General features: G+C 44.2%; 1 protein-coding gene across 1 annotated transcript in view; it reads right to left on the reverse strand.

The window, feature by feature from the left end:
* Otof (otoferlin) overlaps positions 1–21,287 on the reverse strand; it is an 87,585-nt gene that overhangs the window by 59,824 nt on the left and 6,474 nt on the right. Inside the window, exon 3 of the mRNA XM_076833887.2 lies at positions 7,469–7,527. Within this exon, the coding sequence (XP_076690002.2) occupies positions 7,469–7,527 (59 nt within the window). The remainder of the gene's footprint in view (positions 1–7,468; positions 7,528–21,287) is intronic.

Raw genomic sequence — 21,287 nt, forward strand, 5'->3', positions numbered from 1 at the left:
AGTTCTGGAGACAGACACTAACCTGAAATAGTAGCCTGCAATAGTACCTTTGACAGGAGTAGGGAGGTGGGTATTAGGGTAGTGGGAGGGAAAGAGGATCTCTGCCAGGAGAGGTCTCAGGAGCCCTTCAAGTGTCCAGTCATGACCCAGTTCACCAGCTCCAGGCTTAGCCCTGACCTGACTGGTGCTGGCCAGGGTGCAGGGTTCCACTTCCTATCAGCCCCAGGGATCTGAGGCTTTGCAGAGAGATGTCCCTGATGTGCGTGGAGAATGACCTGGCTTGTGCCCAGCTCGATCACTGACTAGTCCTGGAGTTGTCCTCAGCCAGCAAGATAGCATCCTTAAGGGATTGTCTTCTGTTTGCGGGTGGTATGAATATGTGCTGCAAAGACACAGGGTGTGATAGAAACAGACAGCCCTGGGAGCTGAAAGGCCTGGGTTCAAGTTCCAGTCTGCTTGTCATTCAGCTGTCATGGGCAGCTTATTTCGTCCCTCTAGACCTGTTTCTTCCACTGTGAGACAAGGGGGTTAAACTAGGTGGCCTCTAAGGCCCTTTTAAGCCATCATGTCTGTGCCTTGCCTATGTCTTATCTCACCCAGGCCAAAGCTAAGAGCTTCTACATTCTACCAGCTCTGCTGAGCCCTGCAGACCTGAGCAGAGGCCTGGGGTGACAGGTGCCAGTCTAGTGGACGGCCAGGCTTTCCTTCATGCTTTTATTTGGCAATATTCTCCCAGACCCACGCTGGATGCCAGCTAATGATGAAAAGGCTGGCATATTGCTGCTCCTAGAGAGCTTACAGCCCACAATTTCCATGAGCAGAAGTGGGCGGATGGGGCCAGGTCCTCTCCTCTGCCACCCCAAGGCTGAGGTTATCTCCTTCTCCTGGACTCAGAAGGCCCATGGTTCATCTCTATCTGTGCTAGGCCCATCTTCCCACTAGGATGTGCTCCTTGGGGTAGGACTGAGTCTTGTCCATTTTGCAAATGTCCCTAGGCTCTGGAATCAGATAAATCAGATAAACTGAAATCTGGTGTGGTTCCTTATGACCTGGATGATGGCCACTTGGTGAATTATAGTGAGTGTAATGCTCTGGCAAAACTCTCAGCCCTACTTGGCACATACTAGATGCTCAGTAAACAGCAGGGGTTCTTATTATCCTTGCTCAAGTACTATTGTTAATTTGGCCTCTCCTGTGGGGTCTGGTCCACACACGGTCTGTGTTAGTGCCAAACCAGAGCAGCTTGAGGTGAACTCAGCATGGCTGCACCTGCTCTCCTGGGCTACAAAGGCTGGGCCTCCCTCCCTCTTGGTTTCTCCAGAGTTGTAGGTTAAATGGAGGATCTCAGGTTTCCAGCCTCTGGGAAAGGGGACACCACCCAGGCTCTCTTTCCACCCACTATTGCAGGAGCATTGTCTTTCTTCCAGCCACCTCCTGCCCACTCAGGTTGCTTAGCCCCATAACAACTCTCACCCTCGTCTGAACAGAGGAGGGGACCTTTTCCAGACTTTTTCTGGAACCCCTGACAGGCCAATTCAGGGGGCAGCCAGGGAGGATAGGACTTGCCCACCTGCGGTATCCTGAGAAGGCTTTGAATCTAATCTCAGTGTGGACTTAGAATCCCAGCTTGGCCATTTCCACTCTGTCACCTTGTAAAGGACCTTCTCTCTGAGCCTGAATGTCATCACCTGTGAATTCTTGTGGGTACTGGATAGAAGAATGGCTCAGGAAGCAGCAGGGGGCTGCTGCAGGTGGGGCTGTCTCAGTCTTCCTGTGGGGACCCCCCAGGAGGGAAGGGTGGGAAGGCTTCCTCAGTGCATCTGTCCCAGCTCCCTGGCCCCTGCTCCTCCTGGTGGTCTCTACACACTGCCCTGGAGGCGGCCCCATTCCTAAGCTCCTATAGAGAACCCACTTCTGAATCCAGAGTGTCTCTACCCTGGGGCTGGCAGCCCTTAGTTGCTCAGACATGGTCCCATGCAGAGACTCAGGGACAGCAGAGACAGTCTCCACCTGATCTGGGCTGGGCAAGAAGGACACGGTGATTAACTCTGAATGTCATGTTTATCTGTGGCTCAGGTATCCCGGGTGCAGTGCATGGAAAGGGGTGGCGGTGCCCTTGGAAGGGGCATCAGGTTGCTTGCTGGCTGGAGCTGGGGCTGACCTGTCCCCTGGGAGTCTCAGAAGGAGGAAGTTGGATGCTACACCTGGCTGATGAGGCCGGGAGAGGCAGGCCCATGGGGAGCTGGGCCAAGCTGGTGCATCTTCACCAACACACTGTTCCCCTCTCTGGGGCCCTCGCTGAGGAAAACAGGAGGGGAAGGGAGTGGGCAAGTTGTGTAATGGGGCAAGCCTGAGGCCTCCTGCAGGCTGGCTTAGTAGGCAGTGATGGGTCCTTCATCACAAGATCCCTCCTTCCGTTTGTCATCTCAGAGAGACTTCAGACCCATCCTTAGCAGCTTTTGACAATGTACCTGAGGCTAAAAGCCATGATGAAAGTCAGGATGGGGAGAGGCAAGGACAGAAGCCTCCCTTAGCTCTGGTGATTCACTTTCAACAAGGAATCCAACTGTCCCTGGGGCTGTACCCACCTGGAAAACAGTGGTATCTGTGCCCCTGGCTGCTCCTGAGCCCAAGTGAGAAGGTCAGGCCTTGCTTTCCCTTCAACCAGCTCTGGGCCTGTGGGCACAACGTGTGGCTTAGGCCCAGGGGCAGGAGAGACAGCTAGTTCTGCATGGCCCCTCAGCCTGGAGCCTCAAGTCTGCCATGAGGTCCTTCTCTGCCCTAACAGAGCCAGGTGTGTGAGGCAATGCCAGGAAGAAGGGGTCAGTTATTTGGGGGTCGTGTGAAGCTTCTGGATTACTACAACATGGTGACTTAGGACTGTTTGTTGGCTTTTGCCCCATAGTTACTCTGCAGAAATCACTGTAGCAGAAGGAGATATGGATTCTAGGAAGTAATAAACAGATGAGAGAGTGTGGAAACCCAGAAGACCCAGGCTAAGCTGTATCTGAGGTTGACTGGGGGCTATCTGGTGAGGGGCAGAGGTGCAGGGAAGGTCAGGGTGGGACTAGGTGGAGGAAAGCTCTGTAGGAGGAGAGTTCCCTCTCCCTGCTCCCTGGCATTCCCTTGGATCACTGCTGCCCCTCCCTTCATTGATAAAATGGTGGCAACAGCCTTGCTGGGGTGAGAACAAAGATAGGTACTGACTGACCAGCAGCTCTCACCTGCTCTTATGGAACTCCCAGGGCAGGTGGTTAACAATCTAGACTGTCTTCTGCCAACCAAGACTCCCTTAGAAAGTTCAGAGAGGAGACTCCGACTTTGGTAGAGGGACTCATGGTTCTGGGGTGACTGGGGCTCCCATCCTGGTGTTCACACCCTCTTTCTCTTCAACCCAAAGGACTCACAGAGACCTGTGTCCAAAACTTGTCACCAGACCTGACATGGTGAACTGTTAGAGCAAAGTAGAGAGACTTGGTGAGCTCTTCTCCTATAGAAGAAAGACGGCACAGAGTCCTTACCAACAGCAGCCTGCGGGAGGAAGCGGGCCACCAAGAAATACGTTGGCGATATAAAATGAGGACCAGGAATATAATATTAACGTGCTTATGTGAAAGAGCAAGTTTGTAAACTGGAAGATCAACTTGAAGGGCTTCCTCAGAAGACATCAGGAAAGAATTAAGAAACAATAATAGAGGAGCTCAGAGATGTGGCCGCTGGAAGTTAGAAGAACTGACATCTGACAATGCAGGTGGCAGAGGAGAGGAAAAAATTGAATAAAAGAATGAAAAGAATATTGAAAAAAAATGGAGATAGAATTTTCTATAATAAATGAAAGATAAAAGGCCAGACATTTGGAAGGGCTCACTAATAAGGCAAGACAGGAACAATGAGGAAAACCTGAAGATATAGAACAGTTTAATGATACCAAAGATTAAAAAATTATATACTTATTTATTATATTAAATAAATTTTATGTATAATTATATCATAACAAAGTTATAAGCATCAGGAAGCCATCAGACTTCTCAGCCACATGGAATCATACTTTGGAAATTGTGAAGAACAAAACTTTGAACCTAGAATTTTACATCTTGTGAAACTCTAAAGCTTGAGAAAATAAGAAAAAATTTACAGATCTTTTGGGCATGGGTCTCTGTGAGTCCTTTGGGTTGAAGAGAAGAGTGGGTATGAGCACTTTAGAAGGCATGCTACAAAATGACCCAAATCACAAACACTTCTGGGAGAAATACTCAAATGAGAATCAAATCCAAGAGAAGCTTCCAGAGATCAGAGCAGTAAAGGGATCAGATCTTGGTGAAGACTGTTGTCTTAAGGAAGAAAAAAGAAAACTGGGATGAATAAAAGAAAAGGAGGCCACACATCATAAGAACTTAGAATCAAAATTCTAACCTAGACAATATCAGCATGAGAGGTGGCCTGAAGTGGGGAAATCAAGGAAATGAATGAACTATGGAAGAAAATGGCCAATAACTAATAGAAACAATAAAGATTTTAAAAATAATTTCAAAATATTATGATCTTATACATATTAATTAATTTGAAAACCCAAATGAAATTTAAAATGCCCAGAAAAATATAAAAATGACAAGTTGATGCAAGAAGAAATAGATACATCGAAAAAGGAGACAAAGAGCTTTTCTCTCAAAAAACTCCAGCCTTAGATGTTTTTACATTTGAATCTTCCAAAATGTCAAGAAGAAGAATTCCTCTTATGAGTTGTTCCAGAAATTCTGGAACACTGTGAAACTTTTCTACAAAAATTCTAAGTAAAAATATTTGTTAACTGGATTTAACAGTGTGTTAGAAACGAATACATTACAAAATGTACTAAAGGAGTGAAATTGTGATCGTCTCAATCGTTTAAGAAAATACTTTGATAAGGTTTAATGATGTTTTATGATGAAAACTCTTAGATAACTAGTAAGACAAGGTTAGATATTAAAACTCTACTACAATAATTGCATTTAATGATCAAACTTTAGATGCATTTATATTCTTTTATTTCAAGAACACATTGCTGTTTAATATAGCACTAGAGATCATGTCCAAGGTTCTACAGAAAGATAAGAAAGCTCCGGGCGGGGATGGTAAAGATCAGACGGGAGGAAACAAAACACTTCTTTTGTAGATCATATGATACATCATGTGCTTAAGAAAAGCAGAATCAATAAACAAATTATTAGAATCAGTAGGATTTCATCAAGGTTGCCAGAAAAAAAAGAGCAGGATTTAGAAAAAAGTTGAAAGCATTTCTCTATGCCAGCAATAATCAACTTTAAAAAAAAAAGTAATAAAAGTAAAGATGACCATTCACAATATCATCAAAAACATAAAGTATCTAGGAAATAATCAAGATGATCTAAGATTTCTATATAGAAAACTCAAAATAATAATAAAGCCTGATAGGTCATTTGAATAGAAGATTTAATATTACAAACACCCAACAGCATCCTAAGTTAATTTTTCAGTTCAATGCAATCTCAATCAAAATCCCAGCTGACTTTTGGAAGAACTTGATAAACTTACTTTAAAATTTATCCAGAAGAATAAAGGTTCACATATAGGACTACTTTAAAAAAAATAGAAAAGTAAGAAAACACAACTTGCTTCACTAGATATTAACCTACACACAGAAGAGCCATATTCATGCGGGCATTGTGGCAAAGATCCAGAGTAGATTGTAGACTAATGGGATAGGACAGGAGGCTCAGACCCAGGCCTCCAGAGACAGTAAGTGGAGAGAAGGTGATGGTTTAGTAAGCTGATGTTAGGAAAAGCAATTTCTTAAATGGAGAAAAATAAAACTGGACCTCTATCTAACACCAAATGTAATGGAAGAGATGTAAGTATACAATCAGAAAACGTTGTAGAATTAGTAGGAGGGGGAAAGACTTCATAAAAACTGGAAAACATTAAGGGTTAAACATTAAGACGTGTAGGAGGGGGAAAGACTTCATAAAAACTGGAAAACATTAAGGGTTAAAGACTTTTGGTCAATGAAGAGCCCCATAGACCTAGTCCATAGACAGATGACAGACTGGGAGAAAGTATTTTCAGTATTTAAACCAACAGGGGTTGCTGTCTGGAATATACAAAGCAGACTTGCTATCCAACAAGAAAAAGACAACCACCCCAATCAGGAAAAGGGCAGAGAACAATGAGATATCACTGTTGGCCTGGTGAAAATCAGGAAGCCAGACCCAGGACTCTGTATGCTCCATTGGTAGAAGCACAGGCAGTGGATGTGCTGGGTCAAATTAAGTGCATGCAAACTCTAAGAGCCAGCGATTGCAGATCCTGGTGTACATCCCAGAGAGATGCTCACCAAGGTGCAAAAGACATGTACGTGAGAAAATTCATTTTTGGTGGGGGAGAGTTGGAGGCCAACTGGGGTCCCTCCCTGATGAAGTGGGCAGGTGAGATATGTGTAGGGTGGCCAACTCATTCTGGTTTTCCCAAAACTTTCCCAGTTTTAGCAGTAAAAGTCTGTGTCTCAGGAACCCTCTCAGTCTCAGGCAAACCAGGATGGTTTGTCACCATCCTGTGTTGGCTGTGTTCCATGGAACGCTCTACTACACAGATGGAACTTAAAAATAGTACACGGTGGAAAAGGCAGGAAAGAAAATTAAATATTGAACACATCGCCATTTAAGTAAACAAACACATGCTCTATAAGACAACAGTACAGATCTTGCAAAAATCATAAGAAACCCAAAGATATGCATTCATACATTTGAGCAGTTGCATATGGAGGGAAAGATGGGGCTAAAAGAGAAGACATACATATGTACACGCAGAAGTGGGGCCTTGTGGGACCAACGAGACAGTGTCCCATAAACTGAGGCAAAGGTTTTTATGTTCAACCCTGAATCCTGCAGTTCAAAAGAAAAGCAAGCTCTCTGGGGGAAAACACTGTGTTGGTGTGTCCCCCCGTGTCTCCATCACAGGAAGCTTGTGGTGACCTAGGTGGGAACAGCATCTAGGCTCTTAGAAAGGGGTATAGTCTGCATGAGACTGGCCTTGTGGAAGCCCTGGTGGGGTTAGCCTGGGTCCTCCAAGGGCTCCAGGGAAACAGGGATACACTGACGAGGGACCCTTTGCTCTACCCCGTTAAGCCCTCAGCTCAGGTTCAGGCCGACATCCCTGTGGAATGTAGAAAAAACGCCCCAGTCACACAGTGGACCATTGATCTGGGCCTGGTCTGCCATTCTCTGCAGAATCATTCACACACAGGGGAGGATTCTCACTGAGGACAAGAGGCTCCTCCACACCCTCCCACACCATTTCCTGCCAGGTAGCAGTGAGGAGAGCTGAGGAGCTCTGTGCAAGCCACCCACCCAGGATTGGGGCCAGATGTGTCCCCTGAGGACAGAGAGGGCAACTGCTCCCCTCTGGGCTCAGTGCTTCTGGAGAAGCCCGAGGAGAGGTCCCACACGGTGCCTACCTCATCGAAGTCAGCCACATCCTCGCAGTTCTCCAGGACCCGGGAGTAGAAGGACTGCCCTGCGTGGGGGAGAGAGGGGACTCTAGTCAGGACTGTCTAACAACGAGCTGGGTCAGACCTCAGCCCCAGAGTCATTGTAACAGCATTTGATGAAAAAAAACCATGGTCATGAACTGCTGGATCTCAGGGCTATGCAGCTCTCCAGGATGAGGTGAGTCCCCATGTCACCTCTTCTCTGACCCTCAGCAGTCCTTAAGGCAGGCAGGTCAAAGGCCATTCGCTCCATTTTACAAATGGGATACTAAAATCCAGGAAGGCCAAGCTGGTCAGAATAGACATGGGAGTGGACCCCAGGGCTCTCTTCTCCCCTGGCCACTTCCCCAGGGATTCTCTTGACCTTCTTCTGCAGCCACGCCCCCCAGCTCTACTGGTCCCCAGGCCCTGCTGCCCTAGCAGAAGCCTGTTCCAGGGAGTGGCAAGCTCCCTTCCTGCTGATGGGGGTCTGTGGAGCCCAGCCACCTTCTGTGACCTGGTCCACAGGCAGGAATTCCCACCCAAACAAAGTCTGGGACAACTAGTCAAGTCCCAGACCCCTGTTCCAAGGGCCTCCTCCACCCCTTCCAGAGCCTCATCTCCCTTCCTTTTCTGTGAGCCTTTACGAGAGGAGAGTCTCATGTGACCTCTCTCTTTTCTGTGTTCGGTACCTGGTCCCTTCTTTCCCTGCTGGCACAAGTAATAGTGCAGGATGGATATACTGTCCCAGACCCCTGGCTGCCCCCACATCCATATGCCACCAAATAGGGCATGTTGGGTGTTAGAGGCTGTCGTCTTTTTGGCCCATCCAATCTGAACTGACCCAAGCTGCTGGGAAAACTAAATCAGGGGATAGTCGAGTGTGAACTAAGGGGCACGAGGCAGCCATGTGTGGAGACCATCTCCTCCAGTTCACTTTGCAAAGCATTCACCCGAGGAGTCCCTGATGTACCGGGCCACATCCTGGGACTCAGGATAGAGGGATGGACAAATGCATGGGACCCTTTCCTCAGGGGGCCAAGAAGGGGAAGCCAGGGACCTCGAAGAGTCCCTAGTTCAATACTATACAATATATATCCCAAGATAAAAAATTTTCACAAAATGCAGAAATGGTGCAGAGAGGGAGGATTAATACCTTTTTGGGGGGTGATTTGGAATAACATGAGAAGGGGCTATAATTTTTTATAAGGAGAAAACCAGAGGTGGGATAGGTTAAAAAGTTATTACTTAAAATTAATCTATTATTCTTTGAAATGACCCACAAATGAATAAATAAATAATAGCATGTATGGTTGGATCCTAGATGTTTTTTTAATCCTATTTTTTAAAAAACAACCGATTCTATGTATCTATTTTGTATGTGCTTAGAAAAAAATTTCCAACTATTAAAGTTGGTCCTCCCTGGAGAGGGGGAGTGAACAGATATTGTAAGCAGCGTACTTTGACCTTTTGTTTTTTATTTACTGGATATTATACATGGATTTTTAAAAAAAGATCATGCTTTACTCTTAAAATTGAAAGAAAAACACTTTTAAGTTCCCACTAATCTAGACCAATAAATGGTCTGTTTTGTGAAAGAGCTGTCTCCAGATGGGGGTTAGGATGGGTTGCCATTGACGGGCAGGGCTGGGAATATAGGACGGTTCTTGGTATGCATGCTCCCTCTCCACAGAAGACCTGGGAGACCTCATTTAACTAAGGAGCCCCTCTGACCCTCCCCTGAGATGGCGCCTTGGCTGGGTGTGGAAGGAGACTCAGCTAGGCTGTTCCCTCTAGGAACTGACTTTGCTCCCCAGTCTCATGAGGAAGGCAGGGTTGATGTTGGATTCACTGAAATAGCGATGTGGCGAATCTGAGTGTGTGTGTGTGTGTGGGGGGGGGCCTGGGGTGGGGGCAGGTGGGGAAGGATTGCATCTGAGATAATTAGAAGCTATAAAGCAGAGTCATTTATACAGAAAATAGATACGAAGTAGAAAAGATGGAAAAGAAATAATCTTTAGTACTAGCCAGGGACAAAACAAAGAAAAAAAATCAAATAGAAAAATCTTAACAAGTCCCCTGCAAGGCAGCGGTCAGAGGAGAAGGAAACAGGAGAGATGGAGCCTGAGCTTCAACTGCTAATTTTCCCCGCAGGTGATATACACGATACAAATCGAGAATCAGGTGAACCTAGTGGTGCATCAGGCTTCCCCAAGAACCTGCCGCTCTGAATAATCAAAGAGCTGTGCATCCTAGAAAGGTCTTAATGAGGCTCTGATATGGCTGTGCTCAAGGATGCAAAAAACAGCCAGGGGGAGATATGGTGGGGACCTCCAAGGAGGAGACTGGTTCTAATGGGCTCCAATCTAAGCATGAGGCTCAAACCCTCCACTGCTTGAGTATTTGCATAGCCTATTAGAAAGGAAGTCAAACACTGTGAAATTAGCCATTGCAGAATTCACATGTGGACTCTGTTTGAAAATGCGCTACCCTCACTGGCTTAGGCACTAGGGATACAGATGTGAGTATTCAGCAAACGGGATGAGCTGAAATCTCTCTGTCTCTGTCTCTCTGTCTGTCTCTCTCTACACACACACACATACACAAACACACATATACATACATACATACATGTAAAGATTTGCTGAAACAAATCAATTATACAGAAAGAGTGGAAAGATCAACTTAAAAAAGCAAAACATTGTTAAACCTTTTTGAAGAGCCACTGTGTAGGAGGGTATGGACACACAGTGGCAGCATCACTTGGGTGGCCCTTTTGTCTTCACTGGCACAGAGCCAAGGGACCTCATCATCGCCTTTCAGTTATCAGTAACCCCATCTTGTTTCAAGTTCATTTCCCCTTAACATCTACTCCATTTGACACCAGTCTTATTGGCATTTCAGTTTCATTTTGAATGGCTTTCAGACAAAACCATTAAAAATCCCAATATCCAATCAGCTTTCTTGCTACAGGAAGATTGAGAATAAAGCTTGAAGAAAATAGTCTCTTCCTTGCATGGAGAGGCTCTTGTGGATCCAGGGAGAAAGTTAGATGGGAAATTGAACAGCATCCTTCCCTGAGAGGCCGCTGCTCCCAGGGTAGATGAGCTGCTTGGTTTGGAACAAACTCTTCCCTGAGCCAATAAATGGGGTATACATTGCAGATCTGTGCTCCTAGTGTAATAAGTGCCATGATATGGATTATACCCATTCCCTATTGGAGAGGCTTAGGACTCCAAAGTTTAATAGAAGTAACTTTTGTGTCATTCATTGTTTAAAAATGTCCACTGTAGCTGGGCCCCTAAGTGCAGGCGAGCCCAATATTGGTTTCATGGGCTGAATAGCATGCTAGCTTCTTAGATGCTATGTACAAAATGTCCCACCTGCCCAAAAAGAGCTCCTTCTTCCAGGCAGCCTGCCCTGCTGGGGCCAGACCTTTGAGTAAAGACAGGCATGGAGGGACGCTGGCCCCTGTGCCTTTCCACAGCTAGCCGTGGGTCTTTTCTGAGTCTATATCAGCCCTGCCAATTGCCCCAGTACAGGGGATCAACTGCTGTCTTTAAGAGCTTATTACAATCCAGAAAGTGGGGAGTGGTATGCCAGACATAGAAGAGGCTTATATACAGGGCAGAGTTTGGTGGTTGACATGTAAGAAGTATGAAGAGAGACGTGTGAAAAGAAGAAATGACTTTCCATCTGGTGGGCCAAGGAAGGCATTGTTGAGACACTGGACGTGGGCACTGAAGAGTAGACAGGCTGTCAACGTGCAGAGGGACTGGGGAGCAGACAGCAGGAGGGACTCTGGGTGGAGAGAAGAGTGTGTGTCAGTGTTTAAGTGTGGGGCAGGGGACGGAGCCTGACACAGTGGGCCCTGGACAGTGAGTCCTGCTGGGAAGGGAGCAATGGAAGGGTCTGTCCGCAGGGAGTGGCCCGTGGAAGGAAGGAGAAGGTCTGAGGACAAATCCCAGCACCCAGCCATCTGGCCATCTTCCCAGCATCGCCTGTTATTGCTGTTACCCTGTGTGAGCTGAGAAATAGCATATGACACTCCTTGAAACTCAGACCTGTCACTGGTACTTCCCTGCCTTATTTAAAATAGCAAAGCCTCAGTGTGAACTGCACAAGGGGATGCTTCCCTCTTGTGAGGCTGTGCACCCCCCAGCGCCTCCCCTCCCTGTGTTCAGGCACAGCAGTTCTCTGAGAAAGGGCCCACTGATCAGTCTGTTTCTCTTTCTCCCTCCCCTCTCCTCCCTTCCCCTTCCCTTTTTCTTTTTTTGGTTCTGGGGATTGAACCCAGGGACGCTTAATCACTGATCCACATTTCCAGCCCTTTTAAAATATTTTCTCCAGAGACAGGGTCTCTCTGAGTTACTCAGTGCTAGCTTTGAACTCCCAATCCTCCTGCCTCAGCCTCCTGAGATGCTGGGAACCTGTTTCTTTTGAAGGCCAGTCACTCCCACGGAGCGCCAGGAAGCAGGGTGCAGGTTCAGGGAGAAGAGCCAGGCCAAGTGCCTGGTGCTGTGGTTCATGGGCTGGGAGTCCTGGAGCTGACTGTCCAACCCTTGGGATCTCAGAGTCATCATTTAAAATTGGGGGTAACCATCTTAGACCAGCTTTCTGGTCTGGGACCATTGTGATGATCAGCAAGAGACTGTTTTTGAGAAAGTCTGAGTGAAACTTCAAGTCCCTTATGAGCAGAGGGGGCACAGGACAGAGGGTGTGGCTTGCAGGCCGCAGGGCCTGGTTTCAAATCCCAGCCCCACCACCTGCTAGCCCTTGGAGAAGTTATTTAACTTTCTTTACCTTCGTCTCCTCATCCATAAATTGGAGAAAATGATAGAGCTTAAAATAGTGCCTGAGCAGAGTTGATTACTCAGGAAATAGCTGTTATTCTCCTAAAGACTCCTGTCTTTCCCTTAGACCTTTAAGTTATGTGCTAAATATAAAAATGGTCTCCCCTAGTATGAATCACATCTGTAATGCATTTTTAGTATCATATAACCAGAAACAATGTTTTCTTCATGTTCTGTAACAGTTCAAGTTTTAAGGTATTTTAGGTATAGTTATCTCTTCTTAGGGGGTAAAATTTAAATTCACAGATCTTAAGTGTATATTTTAACGAGTTTCAATAAATCATATATTATGTAATTACCACACCATCAAGATATAGAACATTTCCATTTCCCTCAGATATGCCCTTGGGCCCCTTTGCATTTAATTTCTGACACTCTCCACAGGTGACCACTGATCTGATTTCTGTCACCAAGGATTAGTTTCACCCATCTTAAACTTCATACAAATGATACCCTACAGAATGTACATTTTTATGTCTAGCTCTTGTGGTCCAGGTAATGATTTTGCAATTCATTATATCAGTGCATACATATTGAGTTGTCCCTCAATATCTGATGATTGTTCCTTAAACCAATTCCCCATGGATACTCAAATCTAGGGATACTGTAGTACCTTATGCAAAATCTCCTAGTATCTGCATTTAACTTATGCACATCCTCCCATGCATTTTATTATGTCATCTCCAGATGACTTGTGATACCCAATGCAATGTAAATGCTGTGTAAATAGTTGTACTGCATTGTTTAGAATAATGACAAAAAAATTGTATGTGTTTCATACAGAGGCAATTTTCCCCCCAAACATTTTTAATTCTCAGTTCAATTAGTGGGTGTGGAATACATGGATATGGAGGGACAACTGGAAATCGTTGTTTTTTATTGTTGAGTGATATTCCACAACTTGTTGATCCATTCTTTTGTTGATAGACTTTTGGATTACTTTCCATGTCAGGCTAATAGGAGTGGAGATGCTGTGAATATTCTTGTAAACATCTTTTTGTGGACTTGTGATTTTCTTTCTCATAAAGAAATACCTAAGAGCAAATGACTGGATCATAGGGCAGGTATCTGTTGAATTTTACAAGAAATTGCATTTTTAAGTGCTTACACGATTTTACAAGAAATTGCATTTTTAAGTGCTTATACAATTTTACAATCCTATCAGCAATGCAAAACAAGTTTCAACTGTTCAATGGTCTCATCAACATTTGGTTATTGTTATGTTTTTAAATTTTTAGCCATCTTAATACGTGTAGAATAGTATCTCAATGTAATTTTTATTTTCATATCTCTACTGATAAATGATATTTGACCACATCTTAATGTGGCTTTTTTTTTTGTCATTTGTATATCTTATTCTATGAAGTATCTATCCAAATCTTTTGCCTATTTAAAAAATTTGTTCATTTGTCTTTATCAATTTATGGGGGTTCTTTATATATTCTGGCTACAAGTTCTTTGTCACATAAATGTGAATATTTTCATACTGTGTGTGGCTTACCTTCCCATGTCTAGCTCTTGTGGTCCAGGTAATGATTTTGCAATTCATTATATCGGTGATGGATTTTTGATGGATAGGAGGTTTTAATTATTATGACATCCAATTTATCAATTTTTGGTGAAGTTTATTTCTTGTGTTTGATATTTTTTATATTTTCTTTAAGAATTCTTTGTCTAACTCAAGAATATAACAAAGGTATTGTATGTTTTCTTCTAGAAGCTTATAGTTTTTTATGCTTAGTTCTATAATTTATTCTGAATTATTATTAATAGTAATATGAGGTAGTATATGAATTTTAAACTCCTAACTCATATATACGTGTATATATATGTGTGTGTATATGTATACACACACACCACACACACACACACACACATACACACACACAGAGTTCTTCTAGATATTTAACACCTTACATGAAAATCAATTATTGGATATATATGAGATCAATTTCTGGACATTCTATTCTGTTCCATTGGTCTAAGTATCTATTCTTAGGCTAATGCCACACTGATCCTTATCATTATGTGCTTTGAATCTCCAACTCTTTCTTCCATTTTCAAGGTTGCTTTGGCTATCCTATATCCTTTACATGTCCATATAAAGTTTTAAAATAGTTTTCAATTTCTATGAAGTAGCCTGTTATAATTTTTTTTTGGTACTAAGGGGGTGCCTTACCACTGAGATATATCCCCAGCCCTTTTTTCTTTTTTTATGAAGCTGGCATTGAACTTGCAATCCTTCTGCTTCAGTCTTCTAAGTCGTTGTAATTACAGGCAGGCACCATTGTACTCGGCACCTGTTGTGATTTTTCCTGGGATTGTATTCAATATGTATAGCAGTTTATGGAGAATTTCCATCTTTACAATCCTGAATCTATCAATCAACAAGAAGAATGTATTTTCTTATATTTTTCTCAGTATTTTGTTTCTAGTGTGGCGGTCTTTCATGTCTTTGACAAAACTTATTTCTGGATACTTTATAATTTTAAAAAAAATATTTTTTGTAGTTATAGATGGATAGCATGCCTTTATTTTATTTGTGTATTTTTTTATGTGGTGCTGAGGATCGAACCCAGTGCTTCCCACGTGCAAGGCAAGTGCTCTGCCACTGAGCTACGCTCTCAGCCCTATTTTATAATTTTTATGCTGTTATAAATGTAATTTTTTTAGTTTTTCTAAATTCTATATTCCAACTGATGATTTTTTCATAAAAATTAACTTTTGTATTGTTAATCATGTCTCTTAAAAGCTTACTACATTTACTCGTTAGTTGTAGTAGTTTTTGGATATATTTTTTAATATAACTGATCAGGTTTTTGTGTGTGTGTGAAAAAAGAAAGTTTTACTTCTTTTTTCCCCTGTATTTTTTGTCTTATTGCAAGAATTCCAGCACAATCTGATGAACAGAAGTGGTGAGAGAGGAAACTTTGCCTTGCCTGTGATCTTAATTTCAGGAGTTAGTATGATGTTGGATTCTTTTTTTTTTTTTTAATTCATCCTTCATCCAATCAAAGAAGTCCCTTCTATTTCTAGTTTGCTAAGATTTCTTTTCAAGAATGGGTGTTGGATTTTTCAAATGCTTTCTCTGTATCTATAGATATAACCATGTGGGTTTTCTCCTTTATTGTGTTACTATAGTGACACACTTTGATTAATTTTCTAATTTTTAAACTGACCTTGCATTTGTAAGATAAAATTCACTTGTCATGATGTGTTGTCTTTTTCATAAATTGCTATTCAGTTGACTAATATTCTGTTAAAGATTTTTACATCTGTGTTTATAAGAGATGTTTAGCTCTGATTTTTTCATGTGTGGAAGATCTTTGTCAGGTTTGAATATCATAAAGTGATTTGGGAAGTTTCTTCCAACTTTATTTTCTAAAAGAGTTTTTGTGTAAGATTGGTATTATCTGATTGCTATTATCTGATTTTTTTTTGGAAGGAAGTTTATTGTCATTCTTTATCCTTATTATTACAAATTCAATTTCTTTAATAGATATTGGGCTCTTTATAGTTTCCATTTCTTTTTGTGTCAGCTTTGGTAAGTTGTTTTTCAAAGAATTTGTCCATTTCATCTGAGATGTGGAATTTATTGAGATAAAGTTATTTATAATATTCTCTTATTTTCTTTTTAATGTAATGTTAGTCCCTCTTCCATTCTTGACATTGGTAATTGTGTTTTCTTGCTTTTTTCTTGACCACTCTTGCTAGGGTTTATATATCTTTTGACTTTGTCAATTTTCTCTGTTGCCTGTCACTATTTCCTTCCTTTTACTATATTTGAGTCTAATTTGGGGAAATTGGGGGCATATTTATTTATTGAAATTAAACTCTCTCTTCTAAACTGTACAATTCAGTGGTTTTTAAAGTATATTCACAGGGGTGTGCAACCATGGTCACTGTGTAATTTCATCAACACAGAATATTTTCATCACCACAGGAGGAAGCTCCATTCCAGAGGCAGTCATCCCCACCCTCCCTACCGCAGCCCCTGGCAGCCGCTGATCCACTAACCTTTCTGTCCCTATAGACTTGCCTCTTCTGAACATTTCATATTAATGGAATCATATGATATGTGGTCTGACTTCTTTCACTTAGCATAATGGTTTCAAGACTTAGGTTTAATTTGCTTTTCCCTTGGTAGCTTCTTAAAGCCAAAGCCTAGATCATGGATTTTACCCTTTTCTTTTTCTGGTATATGTTTTAAAATTATAAATGTGGATATGTTGTATTTTTGTTATCATTAAGTTAGAAACATTCAATAATTTCTCTTTTGTTTTCTTCATTGATCATAGGTTATTAATAGATCATTTTAAAATTTTTAAATATTTAGGGCTTTTTAAGATATCTTATCGCTATTGATTTCTAATTGAATTCCGCTGTGGTCAGAGGACAACTCTGTAGGATGTCAATCTTTTGAGATAGAGTGGTAGTTACCCAGCCTGTGGTCTGTCAAGGTGAGTATACCATGTGCGATTAAGAAAAATGCGTATTCTTTAGTTTTGAGGAGTAATGTCCTAGAAATATCAATTAGGTGAAGCTGGTTGACAGGGTTGGCAAATCTTCCATCTCCCTGATTTTTTTGCCTGGTTGTGATTATCTCTTGTAACAAACTTTTCTTCCCTATGAGGAGTTCCGTTTCTTAATAACAGTTGAATGAAGGAATTTAATTCAAAATGAATTGTCCAAAAAAGTAGCTATGTGTAAGTTCCTTGAGTAGTGTATTCTCTGAAAATCATCAGCAGCTCACGGAGCCATACTTGGAGACTAGACTCCCTGGGCCTCCTACAGGGGAAGGCTGCTTTTCCATTGCCCCATCTCTCAGCCAAATGGAGGCCCCTTCTCTCTAACCCTTTGTTTTACATAAATCTTATTCAAATATCATTTCAACCTCCACTTGCCTCCCTTCTCCTATCCTGCTAATACCAGGTGTGCACAGCATAGACTCAAGCTCAGGTCATGGGCTCTCCGGAGAGGCAGGGACAGGACGGAGCTCCTAAGCCTCAACCCTCTCTGGCTTGACTTAGACCCTTACTTCCTCCTGGTGCTTACTCTAACTTTGCCAAGTAACCAGAGTCACTGGCGCCCATATTTTAGATCTTAGCATTGAGAAAGAGAGGGAATCTGGAGTTTCTCTTGGAGCCTAGGACAGTACCAGCACACATTTAGCAACTGCTGGGTTCTAGGTTCTCCCAATAGTGTGACAGATGGAGGAACTTGTGGTCCTAATGATCCACAAACTGTGCAGAGTACCCATTTTCTGCCAGGCGCTGGGAACATATGAAGTATGATGGGAGGATAACTGTTTTTACACCCTCAAATGGGATACAAATATTGTCAAAGCTGCAATGCTGATTTTATCCTAAATTTCAACTTCATTAAAAAAAATCAATGAGTGAAAACCAACCTCCATTTTTGCAGTTGAGAAAAAGAAAATAGGAACAAAGACTTTTAAACCAGTATGTAGGGAGTGGGTCTGTCCCTGAAGGAAGCAGTCAGGGTATCACGTGGTATTCTCTGTCTCAGGAGACCTTTCTGGAACTGTCACTGAGAGAAATGGATCACTGCCTGGTGCTCCTTGAGCCTCAGGCTGCAGAGGAGCCCCGTCTGCAGGCAGCGCACCTTCTCACACTTCTGATTCAGGTCTGCTTGGTGCCAGGCAAAGTGCTGGCCCTGGAGAAGCAGCCAAGGTGCCAGCCCTGACGGTGCCCACCTGGATGGTCATGGCTCCAGGTGCTTTCAGCCCGGCATCTCCATGTCTACCAGAGTTCAGGGTTTATTAATGGGTAGGAGTCAGGAAGAGAACAAGCTAAGGTCATCTCCTAAATCCCTGCATCTACATTGGTCCCCAGGACCACAATCTGCTCTGCTCCTGCACAGAGTCACCTGTCCTGCCCTCTTGCCCACTCCCCAGTCCCAGCGCTGCCCTTCCTCTCAATACCAGGTCATCCCTTTCCTCCATCCCCACAGCCCTGGCTGCACTCCCTGCCTGCAGTCCTGACCCCCAAGAGTTCTTTCCAAATCCAGATCTTAGCATCCACTCTCCTTCTAAGAGGTTTGGTGTCTCCTGTCTCCTTACAAAGCCAGGTTCAAAGGCCTTAGTGTGACACTGAAGCATTGAAGACCCTCTGTGTTCCCCTCTGCCTGGAATGGGGCCTTTCCTTGGCTTTGAATTGCCAAAATGCTATGGTCCCTCCAGGGCCAGCTTAAATAGCAACCACCCTGTGCTCAGGGAGGACTCCCTCCTGGGCCTGCCTACTACTGGCTGCTTGTTGGTCCAGGGTGGCTGAGATACACCAGGGCCTCCCCACCTTTCCTGAACTCCTTCTGGATCACTCTGCAGGCCACCTTCTGGTCTCCCCATCTCAGCAGGGTTCCCTTGCCGTGTTCCGACTTGGCCCCTGCCTCTCTCTCCATAGTTCCTGGCATCCACTCACAACGCCTGTGCAACAGTTGCCTTGCCCTTGAGGGCAAGAACCGAGTCTGGCTCACTTCTCACAGTCCTCCCAGGGTCAAGAAGGATGCCTGGCAAATAGTGGACTTCAGTAAATATTTGTTACTGGAGATGAATGAAAGTCCAGGTGAATAAATGATCAGAGCCCTGATTTACAAAACACATTAAAACAAAACTTTTAATAAACTGGCAATCCATGACATTGATGAGATAATTAGGAAAATTATCACTGGTTATTTGACAGTATTAGGGAATTGGTATTTTTTTTTTGAATGATAAAGTAGGTAGGTTTTTAAAATCCTTATCATTCATAGCTATGCTCTGAGTATTTACAGATGTAAATATGGTATTTTTTTCTTTGAAATAATTTGGGGTGGAGAATGGAAAGGGAGATAAAGGAAACAAGCTTGGCATAGTTGATAGTCTTTGAAAATGGATGGGGTTATTCCCCCTACTCTTGTGTATATTCAAGGCTTTTTATTATTAAAAAAAAAATCAAAAGGAAAGAAGTTTCAAACTCAAGGATGGGTGCAGGTGGGAGAGAGGAAGCTTTCCTATTAGTAGTAAAGGCATACGGGAGAACCCAGCCTCAGCTGTTCTGGAGATCATCTGCGAGTCTGCTCTCTCTGGATGTTTCCAGCAGCTTTCTTGCTGTACAGCAGAAGACGATTTTTTACAATCATTTTTATAGCATGAAAATATATTCCTCTTATCAAAGCAGGAAGAGCCTGGGGAATTTTCTGGGTGCACTGCCTAGTCTTAGCTGAGTCTGCATTGGCTTGGGCTTGCTCTGGGTAGGAGGAGGAGGGAACATCACCACCTGGGGCTTGAGGCAGAGAAGGCTTCTCTGGGGGTGGGAAAGGGCCCTGTGTGCTCTGGGAAGTGTGGAGGGCCCAGGGCTGGGTCCTATGTGTTAATGGCAAAAGCACAGAGCTGTGTACACCACCTGCAGAGGCTGTCCTGGGGGACCCCCTATCTCCTGCCCTCAGCGGGGGCAATGCTCACCCTGTTCTCCAAGGGTGGTGGTACCAGGCTGGAGTGGAGTCCACTCCACATGCAGGCCCAGATAGCCAGGATCATCTCAGGGGTGGGGCACTGGGATACTCTGCCTCCATTACCAGGGATGGCAGAGAAATTTCCAGATAGAAGTTGTATTTATCATCAAGAGGGACAACTCCCCCATTTCACAGGGGGAAATAAATCTAATTTGGAGTCTGAGATGTTCCCTGCAACAGCAGTACAGGGCAGGGCCCAGTCTCTTCCCAGCAGTCACCACTGGCCCTATGCTGCCCCTTCCAGTAGTTTTGCTGTGGCTTCCCAGCCATTGTTCTCAGCTGGGATCCCCCCTTGGCAGGTCCTGGTGTCCCCACCCAGATGGCTTGGCCTTCCTGTCAACCCCTCCTTGCCTCTCTTTCTGCATCTCCACATGGACAGGCAGGCATGTCTTCCAAGACCCAGTTCAAGAGCTCCTTGTTCCAGCCCATCTTGCACCTTACCCCTCCCCTGGGTCCCCCTCAGCCTGTGTGCCCTGCATGGTTTCCTGTGGCGGGACTGTGCAGTCCCCACCCTGTTCCCCGTGCCAACACAGCAAGCTTCAGGAAGAGCATGCTCAGAGGGAGGGCCACAACATCCCCTCTTGCTTCCCACCTGTGATCCAGAACTGGATCCCCCAAAATTTGCCAGAGGATGAGGTCAGCCTCCCTCTGGGGCCCTGGAAGATTCTCTGAGCTGGTGAGGTCAACAGAGGGAGGATGAGACAAAATTTGTGGTTTCTAGCTCCTGGGATCTCTTTTAGTTCCTTGATCTCCCTTGGATAGAAAGTTCTAGCTGGAGTTTACAGTTGTGGAGCTGAGCCAGAGAGTGGCTGTGCCACAGTAGAAGAATTTAAACCCATTCAACAGAGAAGGCCTCAGGGACAGAAGCCATTTCTTACTCATCTTGAGGAGCAGCTGGTGCTTAGCACAGAACTCAGTAGATATCTGATCTGTCTCAAAGGTGCACAGAAGTAGTGCACACAGAAGCGTGGCCTGTCCCTAAAATACAGCTGTAGGAGGCTGCACAGAGTGCTGCAAGGGGACAGAAGCCTTCCTGGAGGAGGTGGCATGTGAGCCAGGCCTTGAAGCATGCCCAGAGTTAATGGAAATTCTCAAAGTGGAGGGTGGGGATCATTCTGGGCAGAAGAAATGGTCTTAAGGTGTGGCAATATTAAAAGGTCGGCCTCTCTGGGGACTGGCCGTGTAGTGGGAATGCAGTGGGGTGGGGTTTGGGATGGGGATGGGAGAGAAGGAGCAGGGATGAACCCCCAGAGAAGCCTTGCCCAGGCAGTCATCTATGACAGTGGTCAGTCCATGTGTATTGTGTGGCACTAAGGTTCAGCCTTCAGTTGTCACCGTCTCACCCAAAACATCCTCACTCTTATGTTTTGAGGATGTTATGTTTCTTGTGCTCAAGGAACGGAGGGTGACAGGAGATGACAGGGCTGGCTGGCCCCAGACAG

The sequence above is a fragment of the Callospermophilus lateralis genome, chromosome 14 (genome assembly GCF_048772815.1).
Source record: "Callospermophilus lateralis isolate mCalLat2 chromosome 14, mCalLat2.hap1, whole genome shotgun sequence".
Lineage (NCBI taxonomy): Eukaryota > Metazoa > Chordata > Mammalia > Rodentia > Sciuridae > Callospermophilus > Callospermophilus lateralis.